Source organism: Choloepus didactylus, chromosome X, assembly GCF_015220235.1.
Source record: "Choloepus didactylus isolate mChoDid1 chromosome X, mChoDid1.pri, whole genome shotgun sequence".
NCBI classification, from domain to species: domain Eukaryota; kingdom Metazoa; phylum Chordata; class Mammalia; order Pilosa; family Megalonychidae; genus Choloepus; species Choloepus didactylus.
Window position 1 is genome coordinate 112,609,668 of NC_051334.1, and position 24,433 is coordinate 112,634,100.

The following is a 24,433-nucleotide window of genomic DNA, read 5'->3' on the forward strand; positions in this document are numbered from 1 at the left end:
TCAGAGAGATTCTGCTTCCATGGCTTCCCAATCCTGCCATCCCAGGGCTCTGTTTCCCTGTGTGCCACACAAATTCCTCACTATCTCTGAGGGTGCTTATTTATTCAAGGACAAGTCTTCTTTCCTTAGCCCATCCTCCTGACAGGCCTTGGGGAAATTGCTTACCAGAGGTTTGCCACCAAAGTGGTCTGATCCTTTCCTCTACTTCAGGGGAGGGGTGGGCAGAGTGAGTCTTTTGTGTTTTCTGTGGAAAGGGAAAAAAAAATAAACAGAAGCTACCCTTGGCATGCCCCTCCTCAGTACCATGGAATGCCCAGTCCCACTCCCATCATCCTTGCCAGCCTGGGAGGGCCATCCTGGCCCCGGTGTGGCGGGCTCAGTTGGGAGAGAGCCGGAATTCTCCAGGGACAAAGGTCTGATTCACCAGCCAAGCCCTGACATAGCCGCCCCCTCCAGATTCCTGGAGGGTCAGTAAACAAACAGGGTGACAGCTCCCACCTCATGGCCTGGCTCAGCTCTGCTTGCTCCCACTGAGTGCACTTGCTCACAGCCTGTCAGGACTCTGCCTGTGGCTCACCAGACATTGGGTGCTACAGGGGGATTCGTACTGAGGGATGATCATGGAGCGGCCTAATCCTGCAACGGAGCCCCCAGGCAGCACAGGTAGGGTCAGCATCTAGGGCCCCTGAATGTTTGAGTTCAGAGCTTTACCCCGGATGGTGAAGGGAAGCTGGCCAGGCTCTCCTCTTGTGCCCAGGTCCAGAGCTTGGCTGCTGACACTCCCTCAACTTCCCTTTCACTTTGTGGCTGAAAGCTGTGGTTTAATGGGAAGATTTGTTTCTGAGATTGCCTGGAGAGTCTTGTGTGGGGAGGAAGTATGGTTTCAGGAAAGGGGAGACTAGAAGAGTGTTAACCACTAACAGGGTCATTTACTTTCCACAAGAAGGCAAGTAGGTAAATAGGCAGGCAGGTATGAGGGTTTCCACAGATTAGGGTAGAGTAGCACAGGCTGAGATTTCTTCCTCCACACTCCCCTTCCCTCTACCCCGTACTGCCCACTGTCTGGGCAGCCCTGACACTGTGCTGTTGGTAGCTAACTTCTTATGGGCACTTGACATAACCAACCATGTCCCCAAATCCCAGAATACCCCCCCCCCCAGGGCCCTACCTATGCCAGGGAGACCAAATGATGGGCTATGAGCTTGAGGGCCCTAGGCTAGACTTTGGCATGCTCCATGACTTGTCCTCTTAGCTGCTGACTCTGGGCAGAGTTCTTTGGAGATCAGGATCCAAAATGCTGCTTTAGCCCTTCCTCCATCCCATGGAAAACTAGCAGTTATATTTAAGACTATTTCCAGGCTTCCTGACTGGTGGTGGGAGATGTGGGAGGGGACGTGGGGAGGGGATATCAAGGCCTAGGTTCATTTGGGAATTAGGACACCTTCTACTGATAGCTCTCTTTGACTGGTCTACTCCTTCTTGGAATCTTTATGAGGTAGCCTTTCAGCTTTCTTTTCCAGAAGACCAGGTAGACTGTGGGACCCTGAAGTACCAGCCTACAACTCACCTTGAATGCTGCAGTTGCCAGTGATCAGACAATTCTGAGCAGCTTCTTACTTAATGCAAGTACTTCCAGTATCCCAACTGGGCAGTGGTCCCTGGCAGAATGTATAATAATAATGATAATGATAATAATAATAATAATAAAAAGTAGTAGTCAGCAGTTATGTGACTGACCTTTACCCAAAGAGGACCTTGCAATGAACAGAGCTACAGAGGCTTTCTTTGTCTTGTCCCCAGAAAATAAGATTTCTGAACCCTGGGACAGGCCTCTTTCTCCCCTCGTTCACATTTGTTCCACCCTTGGCTTAACGCATTCCAGGTGTGACACACTCCAGGGCTCACAGCAGCCTGTGTATTGGGATTTCTGTGTTTCTGTCCAGGTTAGAGCTGCTGCCACTGCCCCTGCACCACCTCAGGATGGTGCTGGGGTTCCATGCCTAAGCCCAAAGCTGTTTATCAGATCTGTCGGTGCCGCCGGACCTCTGGAATCACCAGCCATGAATCTCTGTTGGAATGAAATAAAAAAGAAGTCTCACAACCTCCGGTAAGGCCTGGCCCCTTGAGACAGATGCCTGAGGGAATTGGCTGGGATGGCAAATGGGCTCCATTTGCTGCTGCAACTTTGCATCCTCTTCTCAGCCTGCACATCACCCTTTCCTCAACCTTACCATTCATTTCTCCTCCCTTTCTTTTTCTGGCACTGAAGAAAGAACCCTGGGTTGGAATGCAGGACACTTAGATTTGAGCCCTGGTTTTAAATAACTGTGTCACTTTGGATAAATTGTTTGTGTTCTCTGAATGTTAGCTTCCACTTGTTTTTGTTTTTGGTTTTAAGAAAAAGGATGAGTGGAGGAATAATACCTGTCTTACCTTACGGTGTTGTCGTGAGGATTTAAATAAGATATGAAAATGCTTAACTTGTAATGTAAACTTAAAAGTGCTGATATGTAAATGAAGGAAATGATTACTCCTTCCTCCTGTTTCTCTCAGAACTGTCCTCCATCTTGGTGGGTCTCATTTGCTTCCTCTCCCATGCCTTTATGCCCTCTACTCACATCCATTTGGTTATTAGTGTACTTATTCTCCCCAAACTAAGGGCAATTTGTAAGAATCTGAAGGAAATGTCTGTATCAGTCGCTTCTCTTTTCCCTTCCCTTCTGTGACCCATTCTACTTCTCCTCCCCACTTCCTATCATCAAAGCCCAAACTCCTGGGCTCTAGTAGTGGTGGGCAGTGTGGAGAAGTTGAAAGAATTCAGGCTCTGGGGCCAGAGAAACTTGTGTTCGAATCATAGCTCTACCAGTGGCGTAACTGTGTGACCTTGGGAATCACTTAACCTCTCTGGGCAATATTAGTTCCTACCTTTTAAGGTTGCTGTGAGAATTAGCTGAAGCAATAATTTAGGGAAAGGGCTTAGCCCAGGTGGTAAGGAGGCAATGAATAAAGATAGTCATTATTTTCAGCTAAGGGGAATGGACTTGATGGCTTCACACCATCTTGGCCAGCCTCCAGCCACCTCCCACTTTGACCTCAGCTCATAGATCATTTGTTGGAGAGGCAGACAGAGATCATTATATACTACAAACTTTTCTGCCTACATATCTCAAACCTTTAGCCTTTGTTGTTATCAACCATTGGGACCTTTGGGCTGCTTGTATTCGTAGGCATTCTCACACAGATCTGCACACACACACAACCACCTGACTTGCCCTTTCCACTTACAGCATCCTTTCCTACTCGAGGGAAGGCTCTGAGCAGCCTCAGAAGGAGCAGTTTGGTATGACTTCCATCCTGCCAGGGCAAGAGGGGAACTGACAGCTGTCATCCCCTAATGCCCCTGCTCAGTTTCCTACCCTTCCAGTCCAATACTGGGCAGGCAACTGAATTAACTGAGGGACAAAAAGTGACCTTTTAAGCCAGGTAAATTTGGGATACCTCTCCATCCACGGTCCTACCCACAGAACTGAAACTGTTCTGTGTTCCATGTGGAGAAGCCTTAGGAGCAACTGTGAGTGGGCCAGAGGGAGTGCTGTGGGCCTCCTCCCACTTCTACCAGAGCAGCTCCTCTTTAATGTGTTTTGCATATTAAGGATCCACATAAGTATTTTGTTTGGAAAAAGTGTTTCATTACTTAATAAGGATGGCTGAAAATCACTGGTTGTACCTATTGTGTGTAGTGCTCGCCTAGAGGCCTTCTCAGACCACAGCGGAAAGCTTCAGCTCCCTCTCCAAGAGATTATTGACTGGCTCAGTCAAAAGGATGAAGAGTTGTCAGCTCAGCTGCCCCTACAAGGGGATGTGGCCCTGGTACAACAGGAGAAGGAGACGCACGCGGTAGGTAGAATGATGGAGTCCATGATGTGTAGCTTCTCAGCTGGGGCAGGAATCCCTTCTGTAATTTTCTGGCAGACAGGTACTTAAACACTTACAGGAATAGGATGCTGCATGTAGTCCAACTGGTCTGTGCATAGCTCTTCACAGAATAAGTCAAATCCTTCCTTATCCCTCCCATCAAATATTGGACTCACTTAAAATCCTCCCCTGATTTTTAATGGGGGCATGGAGAAATGGCCACAATATGATATTTTAAAATTCAGTTTTATTGAGCTATACTTACACACCATACAGTCATCCATGGTGTACAATCAACTGTTCACAGTACCATCATATAGTTGTGCATTCATCACCCTAATCTATTTTTGAACATTTTCCTTACACCAGAAAGAATCAGTATAAAAATAAAAAATAAAAGTAAAAAAGAACATGCAAATCATTCCACCCCCCCATCCCACCCTATCTTTCATTTAGTTTTTGTCCCCATTTTTCTACTCATCCATCCATACACTGGATAAAGGGAGTGCGATCCACAAGGTTTTCACAATCACACTGTCACCCCTTGTAAGCTACATTGTTATACAATCATCTTCAAGATTCATGGGTTCTGGGTTGTAGATTGATAGTTTCAGGTATTTACCGCTAGCTATTCCAATTCATTAGAATCTAAAAAGGGTTGTCTATATTGTGCGTAAGAGTGCCCACCAGAGTGACCTCTTGGCTCCTTTTGGAATCTCTCTGCCACTGAAGCTTATTTCATTTCCTTTCACATCCCTCTTTTTGTCAAGAAGATGTTCTCCAACCCATGATGCCAGGTTTAGGTTCCTCCCTGGGAGTCATATTCCATGTTGCCAGGGGTATTTACACCCCTTGGTGTCAGTTCCCATGTAGGGGGGAGGGCAGTGAGTTCACCTGCCGAGTTGGCTTAGCTAGAGAGAGAGGGCCACATCTGAGCAACAAAGAGGTACTCAGGGGGAGAATCTTAGGCACAGTTATAAGCAGGTTTAGCCTCTCTTTTGCAGTAACAAGCTTCATAAGGGCAAGCCCCAAGACAGAGGGCTCAGCCTACTAAATTGTTAGTCCTTAATGTTTGTGAGAATATCAGTAACAATCCAGGTGAGGCTGTCCCATAATATGATATTAAGTGAAAAAAAAACCAGAGTCCAAAACTTTATACAATTAGATCTCAATTGTATAAAAATGTAGATAGATGTTTGTAAGTATGAAAAACAGAGAAAGGAAATACAACAGAATGTTAATAATGGTTAACTCTAGGTGATGAAATTAGAATTATTAATTTTCTTCTTCATACTTTTCTGAAAGTTCTGAGAATGTGTGACATATATTACCTTTATAGTCAGAAAATCACAGCAAATATTTCTTTAACAATAAATGCAGGATGGAATACAATACAGCAAGAAAATAAACTATAACTATGTGCTACAACATGGGTGAATCTTATAGACAATACATTGAGCAAAAAAATTGAAATACAAAGAGTACAAACTGTATGGTTCTGTTTATATAAAGTTCAAAAATAAGCAAAACTTATAAGTGATGTCACAAATTAGGATAGTGTTTACCTTTTAGGGGAGAGCTATGGGGTAGTGACTGGAGGTGGCTACAAAGGGGCCTGCTGGGATTCTGGTAGAGTTCTGTTTCCTGATTACAACACTGGGTACACAAATGGAATCACTGTATGGAAATTCATCAAGCTTTACACTTATGATTTTTGTACACTTCCCTACGTATATTTCAACCAAAAGTTTAAAATTTAACACAAATTTTTTATTTCTCCAAGCCCCTTACAGGGGACTTTCTGAGTCATCCAGAGAAGCAAGGATCCCAAGATCCCCATACTTTGCTCTACCCTGTGGCATAGACAGATTCTTTCCCTACTAAATAGACCTTCCAATGACAGAAATTCATTTCCCTGCCTACAGGAAGGACTGTACCTCTTTTTGTCTGGGAAGCCCAAAGAAAATGGACACATGATAGTGTCAAAGGATTAAATAGCATTGAAAAGAAGAAAGGTTGTTAATTGCAGGGTGGAGTTTAGAGAGTTTGAAAGACCAATCTCTCCTGTTGCCCACATTGCTAAACTTCACAGGCCTTTATGGAAGAAGTCAAGTCTCGGGGCCCTTATATCTACTCTGTGCTGGAGTCAGCTCAGGCCTTCCTGTCCCAGCACCCATTTGAGGAATTAGAGGAGCCTCGTTCTGAGAGCAAAGGTGAGTGATCTTCCTCTCTTTCCCCGCCTTCTTGACCTATGTACCGCTAAATACCTCCTGCTTTCACCAGACTCGTTTCCTCAGCTGTTATCTAAGAGGATAGTTTTCTCCTAGGAATCCAAAGTTGGTGAGGAGCAAGATTCATACTGCAAAGAAAAGCAAAGAGAACAGAGCCTGGAGTGGGCTGACCAGCACGTGGCCCAACGCTATATGTGGCTCTCTGGAGCATCATATGTGACCTTTTAATCAGACATGAAAAAGAAAAAAAAATGGCTCAAATGATTGAACTGACTCAATGAATAAAAGCAGTAGTATGCCCTTGAAAAGATATACTACTTTATTCCAATCTAAAATCTAAAAATTTGAGTAATAACATTAGAGAAGAAAATTGGTTATGACTCTTTGACACTGACCCTAGTGACTTCTTGTCACTTGGCAAAGTGGGCCAACTCTAGGTCTAGATTCAAATAAGGAAGCAGAATGTGATTCATGGGGATTAGGTATGAGTGGTGGCCCAGAGGCCTCTTCCCCAGAAAGGGCGCTCAGACTTCTGAGAGAGTCTATGAATAGCCTGGAAAGAGCCTTCATTAATGGAACCCTTTGTTAATGCTGTTAATTGTCAGTTTACTTCTAGCCCCTCAGTAGGAGGGTTAGGACTTAATTTGCTGTCAGTGGGCCCCAGATGCAACAGGGACAATTCAAGTGAGACTGGGGCTTTGGGACTTTGAACTTGCCTCTGAGGGAGGAAGAGGAAACCTACAAATTAGGAGTTAACAAGAAAGGTTGGACAAGTGATAATAACCTTTCCTGGACTAGGCCTTCATAAAATGCCTCCCTTCTCTGGATCAAAGTGGGCAGCCAATATTGTGCAAAATCACATTCCAGGGTCAAGTGAACTTGACTTTGCATGATTCGTCTCACAATACCCTGTAAAATATGTGACTCACTATCTTGCCCATTTTTTTAAGGATACAAGGAAATCCTCATGATATAATAAGTGGGGGAAAATGTATAAAACGGAATATGGTATCTTAACTGTGGTGGTGGATACACAAACCTATGCATGTGATAAAGTCACACAGAACTAAATGCACATACACAAGTAAGTACAAGTAAAACTGGGGAACTCTGAATAAGATTAGTGGATTGTGTCAATGTCAATTTCCTGGTTGTGATATGGTACTACAATTTTGCAAGTTGTTACCATTTCAGGAAACTGGATAAAGGGTATATGGAATCTCTCTGTTTTATTTCTTATAAGCAAATGTGAATCTACAATTATCTCAAAAATTTAATTTAAAAATTTAAATATAAAAAAGGATTTCAAACATGGAAAATGTCTATATATATATATACACCTACCCACACACATGCACATGCACACATATTTTAGAAAGGGCTGTCTTTGTTTCCATCTTTCCCTGGCCCCTGGGCTACCTCTGTCTGGTTGGGCAGACCTAGCTTCCTGCTTGCCCTTGTAGATAACTCCCCACGACAACGGATTCAGAATCTTAGCCGCTTTGTGTGGAAGCAGGCGACAGTGGCCAGTGAATTGTGGGAGAAATTAACAGCCCGCTGTGTGGACCAGCACCGCCACATTGAGCGCACTCTGGAGCAGCTGTTGGAGATCCGAGGGGCAATGGAAGAATTAAGCACTACTCTGACCCAGGCCGATGGAGTCCGAGCCACTTGGGAACCCATTGGAGATCTCTTCATTGATTCACTCCCAGAGCACATCCAGGCTATTAAGGTATGCAGGTCCCCCTCACCTGGCTCCAGTCCACCCTGAGATGACCTGATGCCCTTCCCACACTGACACTGTTCCTGCTATTGAGACTCCATTGTTGGCCTGGACTACAACTGGGCCTCCTCAATTTATGCTGCTGGATTTGGGGGCTGATTTGACTGGAGTTTCCACTGTTCTACTATCTTTTCTTTCCCTGGTGTTTTCTGTGAGGAAGAGAAGAAGAAGATAAGGGCAGTGGCCTCTCACACGTTAGTCTGGTTGCCCTAATAAGCAAGCACCTAGGTTGTGTTGTAGACACAAAACTTCTGGGTGAGGAGGGAAGAGTTCAGGTAAATGGCTAATGGTTCCTGTTTCCCACTCTCTTTCTGCCCTGGACTTGGGTCCTGGTTCTACAGCTATTCAAAGAAGAATTCTCCCCTGTGAAAGATGGCGTGAAACTGGTGAATGATCTGGCCCACCAACTTGCCATTTCTGATGTGCACTTGTCGATGGAGAATTCCCGGGCCCTGGAGCAAATTAACCTCCGGTGGAAACAGCTGCAGGTAGAAAAGCAGCCTGGAGTGAGAGATGGGGAAGAGCCTCAGTATGACTAGGCTTGGAGGCAGGTGTGTAGTGGTGGCAGGAAGCTGCTTCAGGTCCAAAGTAAATGAAGGAGTATTGAGATGGGACCTACATGGGAAAGGGTAGTTAGAGAATCTGAAACAGGAACAGGACTCTCAATCTCTAAGCTGCAGGGACTGATTTAAATTATGAAATTAGAGGGGTCTGTCTAGATTTGGGCACTTGGGGTAGACAGGGGCAGATGAAGAGTGAGTATGGCCTAGAATTGGGGATGCACTTCTCTGGCCTTTGATAGTGCTGTGGGAGGGGCAGGAGTTGGGTGATGGTGGGAGGAGTGGCACTGGAAAAAAGCCAGGCACCTGGAGGTGCCTGGAAATCCCACACTAAATACCTGGAACGAATACACTTACTTCCTACCTGTTCTTTCCACAGGTGTCAGTCAGTGAGAGGCTTAAGCAGCTCCAGGATGCCCACCGGGACTTTGGGCCAGGGTCACAGCACTTCCTCTCCTGTACGTGAGCCAAACTGGACTTTACTTAGCAGAATCTCAACCACCTTCCAAGAGAGTCCACTATTGTCTCTTGGGGGCCAAGTGGGAGCCCAGTATACCTTGGCATCCAAGAAGCAATAAGGATAAAGCAGTATAGTAGAGTGCTTAAAAGAACAGGCTCTCAAATCAGCTAAATCTAGTTCTGAGTCACAGCTCCTCAACTTATTGGCTCTGCAAGTGTGGAAAAATGGCTTAACCTTCCTAAATCTCAGTTTTCCTATCTAAAAAGAGGATAAAAAATATTATGTAGGTCATAGAGTTGTGAGAATTAAAGGACTTTATTTGTTTCACGATATTTGTTGGGGGCCTACTATGGACCAGGACTGTTCTAGGCATTGGGGCTACATTGGTGAACAAAGGAGACAAAAATCCTTAGATTTGTAAAGCCTGCATTCTAGTTGTAGAAGCCAGACAATAAACAAGTAAGTAAAATACATAATGTCAATTGATGACAAGTGCTATGGGAAAAATTAGAGCTGGGAAGGCATGAATAGGGAGTGCTGGACTTAAGGAGGGAGGGGTTGCAATTTTGAATAGAGTAGTCAGGAAAGGCCTCATTGATAGGGTGACAGTTGAGCAGAAGCCTCAAGAAGGTGAAGGAATGAGGCACATAGATATCTGAGGGAGGAGAATATCAGGCAGAGGAAACAGCAACTTCCAAGATCTTAAGGCAAGGACATGACTGAGGAACAGCAAGGAGGCTGGCGTGGAAGTGAGCAAGGAGGGGGAGGATGTCAGAATAGTAGCAGAATGCCAGAGCATGGAGGGCCTTGCAGGCTATGGTAAGAACTTCAGATTTTATTCTGAGTGGAATGGAGAAACTTTGGAGTGATTTGAGCCAAGGAATGACATGATCTGACTTATGTTAACATAGTCAGAGTGTTGAGAAAAGACTGTTGAAAGCCAGTGTAGAAGCAGGGAATCCTGTTAGAGGCATGTTGCAATAATCCAGGTGAGGGATTATGGTGGCTCAGACCAGGGTGGTGGCAGTGCAGACAGTGAGAATATATAGATATGGAGATTAGATACACACATGAAGCATTTAGCATAATCTCTGGCACATAGTAGGAGCTCAATAAATGTTAGCTGTCATTATCACTACTATAATCACTGGCATGCAGTTAGTTAGACCTGCAAAGGGTTCTTGTACCCAGGAAAACTGCAATGAGGAGGATGGCCAGGTAACCAGAGCCTTTCCTAGAACATCCAGAATATAAAGACATGGAGCAGAGAGAGGCATGCTTTTCCAGAGTTCCTCACCAGAGAGAGAAACGGGCAGTACCTTCCCCTATTGTCCCACAGGACTGAGAAGCTTAACCTTCAGGGGGAAGAACTTTGAGTTCCATGAGGAAAGAAGAGTCCACTTCATATCCACAGCTGCACTCCAGCTGTCTGCAGCTGAATGGGTAGAAACCGCAGCCTGTTCAGGGAGGGGATTATCATGGTGGCCAAGGCTCAGTATTCCTGTTCATGCCCTTGCCATGTCTCTGGTATGTTAGGGTGTCAGTGGCGACCTCTTCTCTTGCCCTCCCCTTAACATAAGGGAGATAAGTTTGCTCGTTAGAAGTTTTTTTGTCCACCCTTAGGAGCTGTGAAGAGTTGGCAATGAGAATCAAGCATCCCTTTTGGGCTTGACCACCTCTTATGGAGGATAGAACAGGGTAGTGGCCAGAGGGCCTGAAGAACATTCACGGTCAACTTTCTTTTTCTTTCTCTTCTCCTTTACCAGCCTCTGTCCAGGTGCCCTGGGAAAGAGCAATTTCACCCAATAAAGTTCCCTACTATATCAAGTGAGTGACCATTTGGATCAGAAGCGGGTCAGTCACCTGCCCATCCTCTCCCTCACCTGTCTTTTTTCTTTTACCTGTCCCTGCCACTCCTTGTCTGTCAGGATTCCTCCATCCAGTCCGGTTTTTCCCCCTACTCATCTCAAGATTCTACTTGGGTAAAGGTGAATCCCTTGTGCTTTGGGATCTTCAAGATTCACTCTTGTATCCTGCAGTTCCTTTCATTCAACTTACCACTGAGTGGTGCATGTGTGTGTTGGGGAGGTGGGTGGTGTGGACCTTAGTGATACGGATATTTTTGTTTGTAGCCACCAGGCTCAGACCACATGCTGGGACCATCCCAAGATGACTGAGTTATATCAAGCTCTAGGTAAGAATGTGGGACTGCTGCATAGGGTAGGAATATATACATCTGCCTTTGTCCTGTAAGACTAGAAGGGATTTCCCTTCAATAAGCAGGTGAGAGTGGAAGTGAGCGCCTTGTCCTTTCTCCAAAAGCCTTCCTTCCCTCCCCCTTACACCTCCCTCAAATGGAGTTTCTACACTCCCCCCTGACCATTTTATCATTACATTGGGAAATATGCTTATAGATGTGAAGTCTGGTATGCTTTGAAAGACACAATCAAGGAAGCGATGAGTGTGACTCTTGTGTGCCTTATCTCTAGATACTAAGAGGGACTCGCCATTATGTTGCAAATTTTATCCATGTTGATGCATGTAACTATAGGGCATTCACTTTCACTGCTGTTGAGTGTTCCATTATATATACTACGGTTTATATATCCGTTCTACTGCTGATGGATATTTGGGTTGTTTCTGGTTTGGGCTACTAAGAACAACTTGCTAAGAAGTTTTGTGCATGTATTATGGTGCATATGTGCAAGAATTTCTCCAGAGCATGTTTTTTTCAGTCTATGGGTCATAAAATAATTTTAATGTGCTGTGATAAGCATTCAAAAAATTAAAATAGACTAGGAAATAGCAAAGTGCAACAGATCCTTAGCAAGAATCATATTTGATATTAAGGTTGTTATGTTCTCTTACCTATCAAATCTATAAATCTGTTGTTTCCTGAAATATTTGTTTTAGTTATTTGTGTATGTGTGTGTGAGTGTGTGTGTGTGTATGTATGTATGTATACTGGGTCATGATGTAAAATATATTTCTTACTTTAAGTCTTGGTCAAAAAATGCTTGAAAATCAACTGGTCTGCGCTATATAGGTCGTAGGGTACATGAGTGTTCAATTTTACTAGGTAATAACAAGTTGTTTTCCAAAGCAATTGTATCAGTTTACACTTTCACCAGCAGTTCTTTGATCCACTAATGGTGGATCAATGGATCCACATCCTTGCTGACACTTACTATCATCAGACTTTTACTTTTTGCCAATCTGATGGGTGTGAAATGGTATCTTGTTGTGGTATTAATTTGCATTTCCCTGCTCTAAGCAGATCTCTTTCCATTCTTTGCAGCTGATCTGAACAACATTAAGTTCTCAGCCTATCGCACTGCCATGAAGCTACGTAGAGTCCAGAAGGCACTGCGCTGTATGTCTCTCACTGCACTTCCCTTATGACTTTCACCCAGCTTCTACTATTGTTCATTTGTCTACTGTTCTCCACTTTCGCCCCACCTTGGCCAGAGTTGTGGACTGGCTTCGCAGGAACTCTCCAAAGGCTGGGATATGTTGATGGCGGACACCTGCTGTTTCCAGGGCCCTTCCACTCTCCCCAAACCCTAGATGAGTTCCCAAATTACCCCCAAAGCTCTCCTCCTCCTTGTCCCCTTTTCCCTGCTTAACATGGATAATCAGGCCACCTCCATGCAGCAGGAAGTATCCCAACCCATGGTTTGGAGTCACCAGGGGCTTGTGTTTTGTTGCCATCTTGGGGTTATTGGATGTAGGGGCAGCAGAATTGTTGAAGCAAATGCCAGTGGTTAGGGGACAAGATGCTTACACATATAATGTGGCTTCTGGCCTTTCTCAGGGACACTGCCTATTCAAGATTCCTGGCCCAGGCAAGTCTGGCTGGGCTGATTTTAGCATCAGAGGTAATTAAAAAGTCCTCCTGAGGTATATCACATTAACCCAGCTATATCTGAGCCTTCATAGCCAGTGTCTGGGTTCTCAGAACAGGGTTCTAGGACAAACATATCTGCAGCTGAAACGTGTAAGGACACATAAAGTTAACATGGGATTCCTATGTTAAGACAACATAGGAGGTGAGTTGAGTCACATCCCACCATATATGGTATAGAAACATCTTGGGCTAATCTGTGGGGACTTTATCTGCCTTCTGCCTCCTTGGGGTGAGGGTCTTGGTAAGGAAAAAGATTGTATCCTACTTGCAAATGGTTGGTCTGGAGATTGAGTCAATTTGGTGACACTGATGGCCCTATCTCCTTGTCTAACCCCTGGAATTCTACTTTCGCCTATGTTTTTCCCTCTCTCCTTTCTTTCCCAGTGGACCTGGTAACTTTAACCACAGCACTGGAGATCTTCAACGAGCATGATCTGCAGGCCAGTGAGCATGTGATGGACATGGTAGAGGTTATTCACTGCCTGACTGCCTTATATGAACGTCTGGAGGAGGAAAGAGGCATCCTAGTCAATGTGCCACTCTGTGTGGACATGAGCCTCAACTGGCTCCTTAATGTTTTTGATAGGTAAGGTCTTTCATCCTTGTCAGCCTCCAGGATGAAATTCAATGGGACATCCTGGAGTGGGCATGGTGGGAGAGGGTGGCTTTCATGGTGGACCTGGATGCAGCTCAACTTGGGGCATGGTTGGCACAGAGCCCTGCTGTGATCAACTCTATGAGGAAAAAGACTGCCAAGATGTTAACACTTTACGTATATTCATGTTCTCAGTCTCTTTTTTTAAACCTAGTGGTCGCAGTGGAAAGATGCGGGCATTGTCCTTTAAGACTGGCATTGCATGCCTGTGTGGCACAGAAGTGAAGGAAAAACTTCAGTGTGAGTAAAATTCCAAAGTCTGAAGTGGAGTTGGGTTGGAGGGGGAGTGCAGTGGGGAGGTAGAAGGGTGTGAGATAAGCAGAAGGTAGGTCCTATGATCCAGCTGAGGGCTACTCGGGCTACTTTGCCATGCTTCCTGGTCAAAGCTATTGAAAACAACCCACAGCAGCCAAAGGCCAAGGTAAGCCTAAAGCCTGTTATTCCCAGTGCCACTGCAGGGGGTTTGGTTTCTTCTGATCTTATGTAAGTGCTTAGTCAGGATCTGAGTTGGCTTCCTGGGATACCTAGGGCCCTGACTTTCTAGTTTTACTTCTCCCTGGCCAAGCTTAGCCCTATCTCAGACCGAAACTGAAGCCATATCACACATTCTACTGGAGACTTCCCTTATGAATACATGGTCAGGGTGCAATAATCTCCATTATCTGGGAAGTGGACTGTATGTAATTATGCAGTTTTTAACATCTCTCATTTATAGTACCTTTGCTTTCCTCATCATCCTCCAACTTTTGTATAGCATTTTGTACTTTTCTCCATCTTCATTAGTTGTTGAGTGCATAATGTGTGTTGACCACTTGCTAAATGTGGCAAATACTAGGTTAAATTAGACATAGCCCCTGCCTCAAGTAGTTTCCAGTCCAGAGGAAGAGGCAGAAGTACTCAGAAAGCATTATAAAATTAGAATAGTTGAAATGGCAAAGGATATGTGCAATATAAGATCAGAGAAGAGAGAGGACAGTGGTCAGGGAAAACTTTACAGGGAAGGCAACTTTTCAAAACATGTTCATAGCTAAGATATCATTTATTTCTCCCACCATTCCTTTGAGATGACAGTGATTATTTATCCTCAATTTACAAGTAAGGAAACCACAATATAGAGAGGTTCATGACTTACCCAAGTTTCTACAAGCTATTTACTAATGGATGCAGAACTAAAACCCAGGCGCTCTGCCTTCTACTTCTGTGTATTTTCTAAGCTTTGGTGATGTATGAAGCAGACAGGCAATAGCCTCTGGAGGCAGGTTTTCTAAGTAAGGGTTGGGGGTGGGTTGGGGGAGTTTCCAGAACAGCAGATACAGCCCATATTCAAATGTAAGTACCATAGTATAGTCCACAGTCACTTAGATCACTTATAGATAATTTTTAGATGATCAAACACTTTGAATCATCTCCTCTTTGGGGATTATCCATGCCAGTGTTTCCTTCCATTTATGTGGATAATTGAAAGGTGACTGCAGTATCAGACTACATGAGCTATAGGAACAGGAGGGGATATGGCAGACTAACTATTACTCACATTCAGGCACCCCTGAATCCCACACCTCCTCATCCTACTTCATAAGGATTCTGTTTTCTCAGAAGTGTCATATCTGTGTCTGGCACTGCTCTCACACACAGCTCTCTCTCTCTCGCTCTCTCTCTCTCAATTTCTCCCTATATTTTCCCCTCTCTCTCCTTCTCTTCCTGAGGCTCTCTCTTTGTGTCTATCTCACTTTTTAACCTGAATGCAGAGAAATGCTCTTTGTAGAACTCTTGAGCTTCTAGAAGGTCAGGGATGACCTCTAGATATTCCAGTTCCAAATGTCATTTGCTAAGTCTATGCACTCTTTCTCTCCCTTTTCTGCTCTTTCCATGCACCACTGTCTGGCCATTCCCGTATTTGGGTTGGCTATTACTTATGGTGGGGCCAGCAGACCTCTTCAGCCAAGTAGCCAACTCAGGCAGCCAGTGTGACCAACGCCACCTTGGTGTCCTGCTTCGTGAGGCCATTCAGGTGCCCCGTCAGCTGGGGGAAGTGGCAGCCTTTGGGGGCAGCAATGTGGAGCCCAGTGTCCATAGTTGCTTCCGTTTTGTGAGTATGAAACAAGGGAAGGAGGGAGGGAGGAAAAAGAGGAAGGAGAGTGGGAGGGAGGACTTAGAGCTAAGCATTTGATCTAAAATGCTCATATGTAAGGGAGTTTGTTGGGATGGGACAACAGGGCAGAGAGTCCTCTGGTCTTTTAGAATCCTGTTTGGGAGGATGCCACCTCAACTGGGACAAGGCAGAAAGTGGGATCCTCTGGAGACTAGGCCAATAAGGCCTTGCTGGTTCCCTTGCTCCTCTGAGGGCTGACATTCTAGGGACAAGACACTTCGGGCCTCAGTCATTACCATTGGGCTTCTTGTTTCCCTAGAGCACTGGGAAGCCAGTCATTGAAGCTTCCCAGTTCTTGGAGTGGGTCAACTTGGAGCCCCAGTCCATGGTGTGGCTAGCTGTTCTGCATCGGGTCACCATTGCTGAACAAGTGAAGCATCAGACCAAATGCTCGATCTGTAGGCAGTGTCCCATCAAAGGCTTCAGGTAGGGAAAACAATACCTGCTGGAATGATAGTAATAGTAAATATATTCCATCTTACATACAAATTATATATTGCAAAAAACTATATTACATAATTACCATGCAATTACAGCTGATTTAATATACATTATTATATATTGTAGACCTTTCTATTTGCAGCATGTTTAACTTCTTTAAAATCTGGCAATTATGAAATATTTTATTTTGCTTTAATTGTGTTATGAAGTATACTAGACTTATGAAAACATATAGAAATGTACCTTGGTGTGTCAGCAAATCTTTAACAAAGGACTCTCCAGAAAAAGAAAAGGGAAGGTGATTTGTAGTGTTTGCTAATTTATGTGATATAAATACTCCCACCACGGTTGATGTCAAGCTACCAACATAAGGTCACTGAACAGAGCTGGGAAGAGATGCGCAGTAGCAAATCATTGATGGTATTTCCACCAAGCAGTTATAATAGACATAAGTAACCTCAGATAATAACAAAATAACTAGGAAGTGATGAGTTTTGAGTATGTATTACCTTTGTTTTTAATATAATTTAATCATAAGTTTATACAATTTAATTTTTAAATCATGGCTGTGTTTGACACCTGGCTTGTAATATCTCTGAAAATTTAACAATTGGCTCTTGTGAGCTGGTATGAGCTGGCTCCAGTACACTACCATGTGTACCCACCACCAAGCTTAAGAAATAAAACATTATTTTACAAAACATTTGATGCTTCCCTGCTTACACTCCTCTCCTTTCCCCACAAAGAAATTTGACTTTCATCTTTAAAAGCACAACTTTTTAACTTTTTGAAGCACACTCTCCTTATAACCACCCTGATTTTTGTAAGATGAGCAAATGAGGCACAGAGGTGGACTGTGGCTTGCCCAAGTTCACACAGCTAGTTAGTGGTAGATCCAGGATTAGATATTGGACCCTCTCATTCCCTAAGTCCAAGCATTTCACTATTCAATGTTGTTAGCTCTGGGCAGCTCAGCCTGGCTTTGGAACTGGATCTGAAAGGTTATCCTATGTTCTGTAATAATAGAGTTATTGTTATAAATAACCTTTGGAAATAACTTTTAGTCAACTTGCCCAGGGTAGGTAAAATAAGTTGCCTTCATATTGGATGTGTAACTTCCCCAAGGTAGGAGGTGATACTTGTGAGACTGGACCCTTTGGGGTCCATCCTAGTACACAAAACCATTTAGTCTAATGATATCTTTATCTCTGTTCTCCTCCCCCTGCCCATTTTCTTAAAAAGGTGGTGAGGTAGTGCTATTCCCGTACTTCCCGGTATCAGAACTTGTGGTTTCATGGAAACTGATAGTTCTTGAAATAAAGCTATTCATCTACTGAGGACTCAGTCACTGCTATGTATAATAGGTTGAACAGTTTATGACCCAATGCCTCACCCCCTTTCCAACATTTGTGTATATTTGAATGATGGAGGAATGGGGGGAATTCTGTTTCCTACCACTTCTCATCTCCTCAAGGTACCGGAGTCTGAAACAATTTAATGTGGACATCTGCCAGACCTGCTTCTTGACAGGCAGGGCCAGCAAAGGCAACAAGCTGCACTACCCCATCATGGAGTATTACACCCCGGTATGGAGTCTTTGGGCTGGGTGGGAGGGGTAGGAAGCTCTCAGGTACTAAGCCCTTAACCCACTTTGCCAGTCATTGGCTAATTATTCTGCTGTCCTTTGAGGGAGCCTTCTCAAAACAGTCCTGATGATTCATGGGATTGGGGAGTTCAAGCTTCTCTGTTCTTCCCTCACTGGGGGAAGCAGAGCTGCACCCTCACTGGGGCCACAGTTGACCATAGCAGCCCAGGACACTCTCATCCCTTTAAAGGGCACTCACTATTTTACTGCAGAGAAAAGTCTCAGGCAAAAATAGAGAGAATGTAAGGCAGTTCCAAGTGACTAACCTTCCATGCCTTCCCTTGCACACTTTAGTCTTTCCTGGCCAGCTTCCTCCATTGCTCATGTATTGGGTCTCCCTGTCTTTATCTGATTCTTTGTCACTGTTTCCACTCCTTCTAGTCAATACCAAAGTTTGTGCTCAGATTAAATACTCAGTCCCTTGAAAAAAAAGGTATGTTCTACATATGTGCTCCCAAATTTCACTTGTAAGTCATTTCCCTCAGAGCCAGTTGAACCCAGATCTGTCAGCATCCCTGAATTCTAACCATGGAATTTCTCCTTTTCTGTGTTCAAGACCCACAGCTCTATGCTTAGTTGTCTGAGCTGACTCTGTTCCTTAAACTTCTGTATCCCTTTCTGCCCCACAGATTCTCCCAAGGCCCCAAGCATATCCCCAGCTACCCCACCTTTCTCTCTCCTACCCTACATCGCCATCTTTCCACTGTTTCTGCATAATCCATCTTTTCAAACTATCATCTCTTCTCCAAATTCTGTTGGCACAGAAACATGTGTGGCTCAGTGGAAGCAAGTATCTTTCCCTTTATTTTTCCTTTATCATTTGAAAGAAAACATTATAAAAGCTAAACATGGAAAACTGGCTTGAGATAGTAGATTGATCACAATTCCCTACCTCCTGATCACCCCCTACATCCTTGACATTTATATAAAAGATACAAAAAAAGAATTAACAAACATATGCCCATTTGCAAAAGTTTCAAATCATATAGAGGTGTCTAAATTATAAAACTAAAGTGTCCCTCTCTCCTCACCCTGGCCCCCCCACCCCTCCAGTCTAACTTCCCAGAGGCAACTAGAGTTCACAGTCTGGCATGTAATCTTTCTAGACCTTTTCCTAGGAGCAGGGTATGGTAGGCATGAATAAGAGTGGATTACCTGTCACGTGCCCTGTGCTAGGGGAGCAGCCACACCTTCCTGTCATATCTGGAAGCCTTTAGGGTGAGTCCTGCTGCCCTGTCTCCCCCATCCCCCCAGACCACATCCAGTGAGAACATGAGGGATTTTGCCACAACCTTAAAGAACAAATTCCGCTCAAAGCATTATTTCAGCAAACACCCTCAGCGAGGTTATCTGCCTGTGCAGTCTGTGCTGGAAGCTGACTACAGTGAGACGTGAGTAACGGTGGCTGAGCAGGGCAGCCTCACTGAGCCTGGGTATGTGCTGTGAAGGGGCTGGGTCCCAAGTGGGCTAAGGGAGTGTTTCAGGGCAGAACTGACTAATGATAGGACAGTTCAGCTTGGGCCTAACCAGGTATCTAGGCTGAGAAATACATCAGAATACAGTCTCTGTGTCCTGTTTCCATCAGCTTTTGTACATCTCCTTAAGGTGGTGGTGGTGATGTGGGGGTGGGGTGGGGTGGGGTGGGGTGGAGTGGGGTGGGCGGGTCAGGAAACTGGCTCACCAGCTGCCCAGTCTTTGGTCCTCTGAGTCTTTGCTGCTTTCTTCTAGGCCAGCTTCTTCCCCGATGTTACCACATGCTGACACACATTCCCGCATTGAGCATTTTGCCAGCAGGTATCACGAGGTTTGGGGAGGATTGTAGGGAGTCCAAGGGGGAAAGAATTTTCAGTTGGGGCAAGGAGAATGGAGTCATGGTCAGGGGAATGTGCACAGTGGGGCATGTGGCAGCCAGTAAGCCCCAACCTTAGGAATGGTTGGGGAAGCCCTCAAAGCTGATGATCCTATTAGGGGATTAGAGTCATTGAGATGAAAGCAGACCCCACACCCTATTTTCCCTCCTGTTCCTGCTTTTTCTTTCCAGGCTTGCTGAGATGGAAAGTCAAAATTGCTCCTTTTTAAATGACAGCCTGTCCCCAGATGACAGCATGTGAGTCTCCACAGATGCTTATTTCTTCAGGAATAGCTTTTCTTGGGATCCTTTTGCCACTGTTTGGGAAGGGTATATCTTCAAGGGAAAGGGAGGTGTGATGGTTAGGGCCCTTGACTCCCTAAGGAAGTAGGGCTTCTTTCTGTGCAGTGTTTAGTAAGAGAAGCAGTCTGTCCTCTATCAACTGAGCTGGGAATGAATGATGTACTATCTCCCTGCCATCTGCTCAGATCCCTTCCTGTTGCAAGATCCCATTCTTCTATGCCAAACTTTGAGGGAAGACGAATATGCCCTCATTTAAAGTTGCAGAGCTGAGCCATTATGTTACGCTCAAGATTCCAGAGTCCCATCTAGTACCACGCTATCCCTGGGAAGACATCAGGGTTTTCACTGAAGTATGGCTGGAGAGACTCCATGATTCTGTAGCCCAGAAAAGGAACCCATCATCTATAGGGAGGTCCCTGTCCTACTCAGAGGGCTTAGGAGTAATTGGCTACATGGATCAATCTGGCCCCACTGGATCTCAGGCAGGCAATGGTCCTTCGGGGGTGGGGGTGGGGGGCTGGTGGTAAAGAAGTGAAGAGGGGCAGGGAAGGGGAACAGCATATAAAGGGAAGTGTTTTGCTCATTGTTTACCAGTGAGCCATAAGTAGAACCCAGAAACCCCAGCATCTGAAAACACTCTCTCCCAATAGCTCCCACCATGACCTGTGCCACCTTTGACCACTTTCTTCCCTCTTAAGCCTGAATATATGGCCTTTCCATCTCTATGTGACTTAGAAATGAATCCTTCCACCATGCATTTCCTGAGGCCTTCCTGAGCTGGGAGCTGAGAGCCGTTTCTCTGTTCAGTGCCTGACCACCTCCTTTTCTCTCCCCATATCCATGTAGAGATAAAGACCAGTACCTTCTACGGCACTCCAGCCCCATCACAGACCGGGAGCCAGCCTTCGGACAGCAGGCTCCATATGGCATGGCCACAGAAAGCAAGGGGGAGCTAGAGAAGATCCTGGCCCACTTAGAAGATGAGAACCAGTGGGTGTGGCAATGACACAGATTTGTATGGGTTCTAGAGTCAGACTGCTGGAATTTAAATCCTGGGCTTCCACATCTAACTGTGTGATCTTGAACAAGTTATATTCTGTGATACTCCATTTCTTCATCTGTAAAATGAGGGTGATGATAATAGTATCTGCCTCTTAGGGTTGTTTGTGAAGAACAAATGAGATTGGGCACATAATGTGTTAGCCCAGTGCCTGGCTTTAGTAAACATTCAATAAATGCTAGCTATTATAGTAATTCATTGAATCCTTTTAATTCAACCAAAATATATCCAAGTACCCACTAGATGCAAACCACTACAGGGAATACAGAAAAGAGTATGACATGCCCCTGCCCTCAAAGAACTTTCAGTGTTGGAATTGGAAAAGGTTGTCACTTAGTGAAAGTAGTAAAGGAAAAGGAGAATGACAGGCATAGGGAATAGGGAAGGTGAAGAAGCTCACAGAGATGGTGTTAATCTCCATGAAATAGGGGTGGCAGCAGGGGCTCCAGGACAGTCCAAGCCACTTGAGGGTATGAAGTAGAATCCATAGTATCCCTTAGAACAGTGCTTCTTGAATGTTAGTGTGCATACAAATTACTTGGGTTGCTCAGTAAAATGCAGTCTGATTCATAGGTCTCATATGGTGCCTGAGTTTCTGGGTTTCTAGCCAGCTCCCAGGAGATGCCCATACCGCTGGTCTGCAGACCACAACTGGATTAGCAAGTCTTTAGAACAGTAGCTACTCAAAATGTGGTGTGCAGACCAGGGCCAGTCTGTGAACTGTTTGTTACTGATCCAGGACAAGATAAATACAGAAATGGAGAGTAAGCTCTGAGAAAATTTTATAGCAATTTGACATTCCCATGACATCCAAGCACATAATCAGTGGACATGTCTCATTGAACAAGATATAGATCAGTTTGGGTGGTGGTGTCACAGGTGATGTGAGCTCTGTATCAGACATGTGCATTAGAGCCACATATTGGTCCACAATGTATTGGAAAAAAAAAAAAAAACAGCCCTGGATTTTCACCTACTACAGAAAGTTTGGGAAGCACTGCATTAGAGCAGCAATAGGCAGGCCCTGGGATACATTGAGCAGAAAGTGATTCTGTTCTATTGCAAAAAAAAGGTGACAGTTATGGAGAGTAATCTTAATGATATGGGAATGCTCAGGAATGACTATGGTTTGTTAATTTTCTTGGGGTATGGTAGGAACATGTTGGAAGCGATGTAGTTATTTTAGGTTATTTGTTTTTCTTATTCATTTGTGTTGTTTTGTTTGAATTGTATTTTTTTTTAAATTTTTTGATAAATAAAGTATAAAAAAAATGATGACCCCAAAAGTAGGTCACCTCTTTGGAATCTGTAACCTTGATGACCCAGCATGGGTGTTCAAAGAGGAGGGCCGTGGAGAGAAGAGGCAAGACCCGTGATCTCCTGTGTATGTTATGTATTCCCCTGGAATCTAGAAATCTAAAAATGTAATCAGTGAATCACTGGCCCTAATACCTCATTTATTTGCAGGCCATGTTTCTGCCTGATTTTAAGGTCAGAATTAATCCCCAAAGCAGCACATCAAAGCCATGAGATATTTGTTGTGTGAAATGTCAGCTCTCTCTCTCTCTCTGAGGTGTAAGGATGGCAGAGTAAATGATACATGCACTGGAGAAGAGGTGGATATAGCCATTCAAGCAAGAACACAGCTGGGGTGGGAGTGGGGATGGGGGAGAAGAGAGATTGCTCACACTAGGCATGCATCCAGGCTGCCCCAGACCAAGCCCTTCACCTTGTCCAGGTAACTGGCCTAAGTACACAGGGACATCTAGGACCTGGACAGTCAATGCCCTGTTAGACCATAGGTCTTGGCTTCTTTATCCTCTGCAGGATTCTCCAGGGAGAACTGAGGCGCCTGAAGTGGCAGCATGAGGAGGCTGCTGAGGCACCAACCCTGACTGAAGGCTCTGTCGAGGTAGCACAGGACCACCGCAATGAGGAGCTTCTGGCGGAGGCCAGAATCCTTCGGCAGCACAAGAGCCGCCTGGAAACACGCATGCAGATCCTTGAAGACCACAACAAGCAACTAGAGTCTCAGCTGCAGCGCTTAAGGGAGTTGCTCCTGCAGGTGTGACTGAAGACAGGGAAAAAATCCAGGGCAGCCATTGAGTACAGGGGAAGGGGGTGGGGTGGGCAGGAAAGAGGAGGAAAGAAAGAGCAACTTGGCAGTGGCAATTAGGTGACTCCCTGAGGAGGACTGGGCTGGCAGTTGGGGATGGTGTGGGGAAGGAAGGGGCTGATAGGGTCACATAGTTTGACCAATTCTCTTCCACCTTCTCCTCCATGCCACACTTGTCTGTTACCCTCAAGCTACTGTGCAGCCTGGGTCAGAGGGAGGACTTCAGAGGCCTCACTTTTCTACTACCCATTTGAAACCAGTATAGAAAGAGCAAACTTCACAGAATCATCCAGAATAGATTGGTTTTGCTGGTATGGTGTCTGCTGAGCAGATTTGGACATGCTTGGAAAAACAAAGATTTTGCTGTAAAGGAATCTCATGTTACTGTTTGCTTCTTTCTTCTTTGAGAGGGAGCGTATATAATGTAGTGCAGTCGAGTCAGATAGCCCTGGGTTTGAATCTGACTCTGCCACTTTGCGGCTGTGAGATGTTGGGCAAGTTTCTTAACCTCACTAAGCCCCAGTATCCTCATTTGTAAAACAGGGATAAAAATAGTACCAACCTCATACAATTGTGGTGAGGATAAAATGAGGTGATGTTTAAAACATTTAGCATGATGTCTGTAATATAGTAAACACTTAAAAATGCTATCTATTGTTATATAAAAGGTAATGCCACACCCCTGCCTCTTCCCCAGATCCTCCAAGGGATGGCCTGTAAATGAATTTCCAGGGATTTCTAAAATATGCTATTTTATCATGAACTGAGGAGCAAGTGTGCAACTGTACATTTTCAGAAAGAATTGGGTTCTACCTATCCTAATTATAGCTTGGATGACAGCAAGAGACCTTTAGGTGTGATGTCATCCTTAAAAGAACTGAAAGCCTTTGACACATGTTGAGGGCACAGGGTAGGTAATCAGTAATAGAATAGTCTAAGAAGTTTTCCAAAAGGGGAAACCACTCTTTGGGGCACTACCAAAGTGTCTTAAATTCAAAGGGATGGGCATGAGTCTTTAAGATCCCTTCTAACCTCAGGAATCTGTCAAAATATAATCAGAAATGCAAAGCCACTTAAGTAATGCTATATCTCTTGCTAGCCACCCACAGAATCAGATGGCAACAATGACTCTGCAGGCTCATCCCTGGCTTCCTCTCCACAACAGTCAGAAGGCAGTCACCCCCAGGAGAAGGAACAGACTACTCCAGACACTGAGGCTGCAGGTGAGCTCCCCTGGCCCCTCCCAGCCCCTTCCTCCATGGCTTTGTACTGCCCCAGATTTCTTTCCCAGGATTCTTCTAGGGTTGGGCCTGGTTTCTCCTCATAGCTTCCAGCCTAGGGTCATGATTTGACTGG

At 44.8% G+C, this 24,433-nt stretch overlaps 1 protein-coding gene across 2 annotated transcripts in view; it reads left to right on the forward strand.

The window, feature by feature from the left end:
* The window catches only part of DRP2 (dystrophin related protein 2), a 50,762-nt gene that overhangs the window by 22,191 nt on the left and 4,138 nt on the right, over positions 1-24,433 (forward strand). For both annotated transcript variants that reach the window (XM_037822254.1, XM_037822255.1), the window contains exons 3-22: positions 1,944-2,107; positions 3,741-3,897; positions 6,008-6,128; positions 7,610-7,878; positions 8,271-8,417; positions 8,869-8,947; positions 10,716-10,776; positions 11,082-11,143; positions 12,248-12,322; positions 13,241-13,442; positions 13,666-13,751; positions 15,443-15,600; positions 15,923-16,089; positions 17,579-17,690; positions 19,004-19,140; positions 19,478-19,543; positions 19,791-19,856; positions 20,748-20,891; positions 22,789-23,026; positions 24,177-24,300. In XM_037822254.1, coding sequence (XP_037678182.1) covers positions 1,944-2,107; positions 3,741-3,897; positions 6,008-6,128; positions 7,610-7,878; positions 8,271-8,417; positions 8,869-8,947; positions 10,716-10,776; positions 11,082-11,143; positions 12,248-12,322; positions 13,241-13,442; positions 13,666-13,751; positions 15,443-15,600; positions 15,923-16,089; positions 17,579-17,690; positions 19,004-19,140; positions 19,478-19,543; positions 19,791-19,856; positions 20,748-20,891; positions 22,789-23,026; positions 24,177-24,300 — 2,635 coding nt within the window. The remainder of the gene's footprint in view (positions 1-1,943; positions 2,108-3,740; positions 3,898-6,007; positions 6,129-7,609; positions 7,879-8,270; positions 8,418-8,868; positions 8,948-10,715; positions 10,777-11,081; positions 11,144-12,247; positions 12,323-13,240; positions 13,443-13,665; positions 13,752-15,442; positions 15,601-15,922; positions 16,090-17,578; positions 17,691-19,003; positions 19,141-19,477; positions 19,544-19,790; positions 19,857-20,747; positions 20,892-22,788; positions 23,027-24,176; positions 24,301-24,433) is intronic.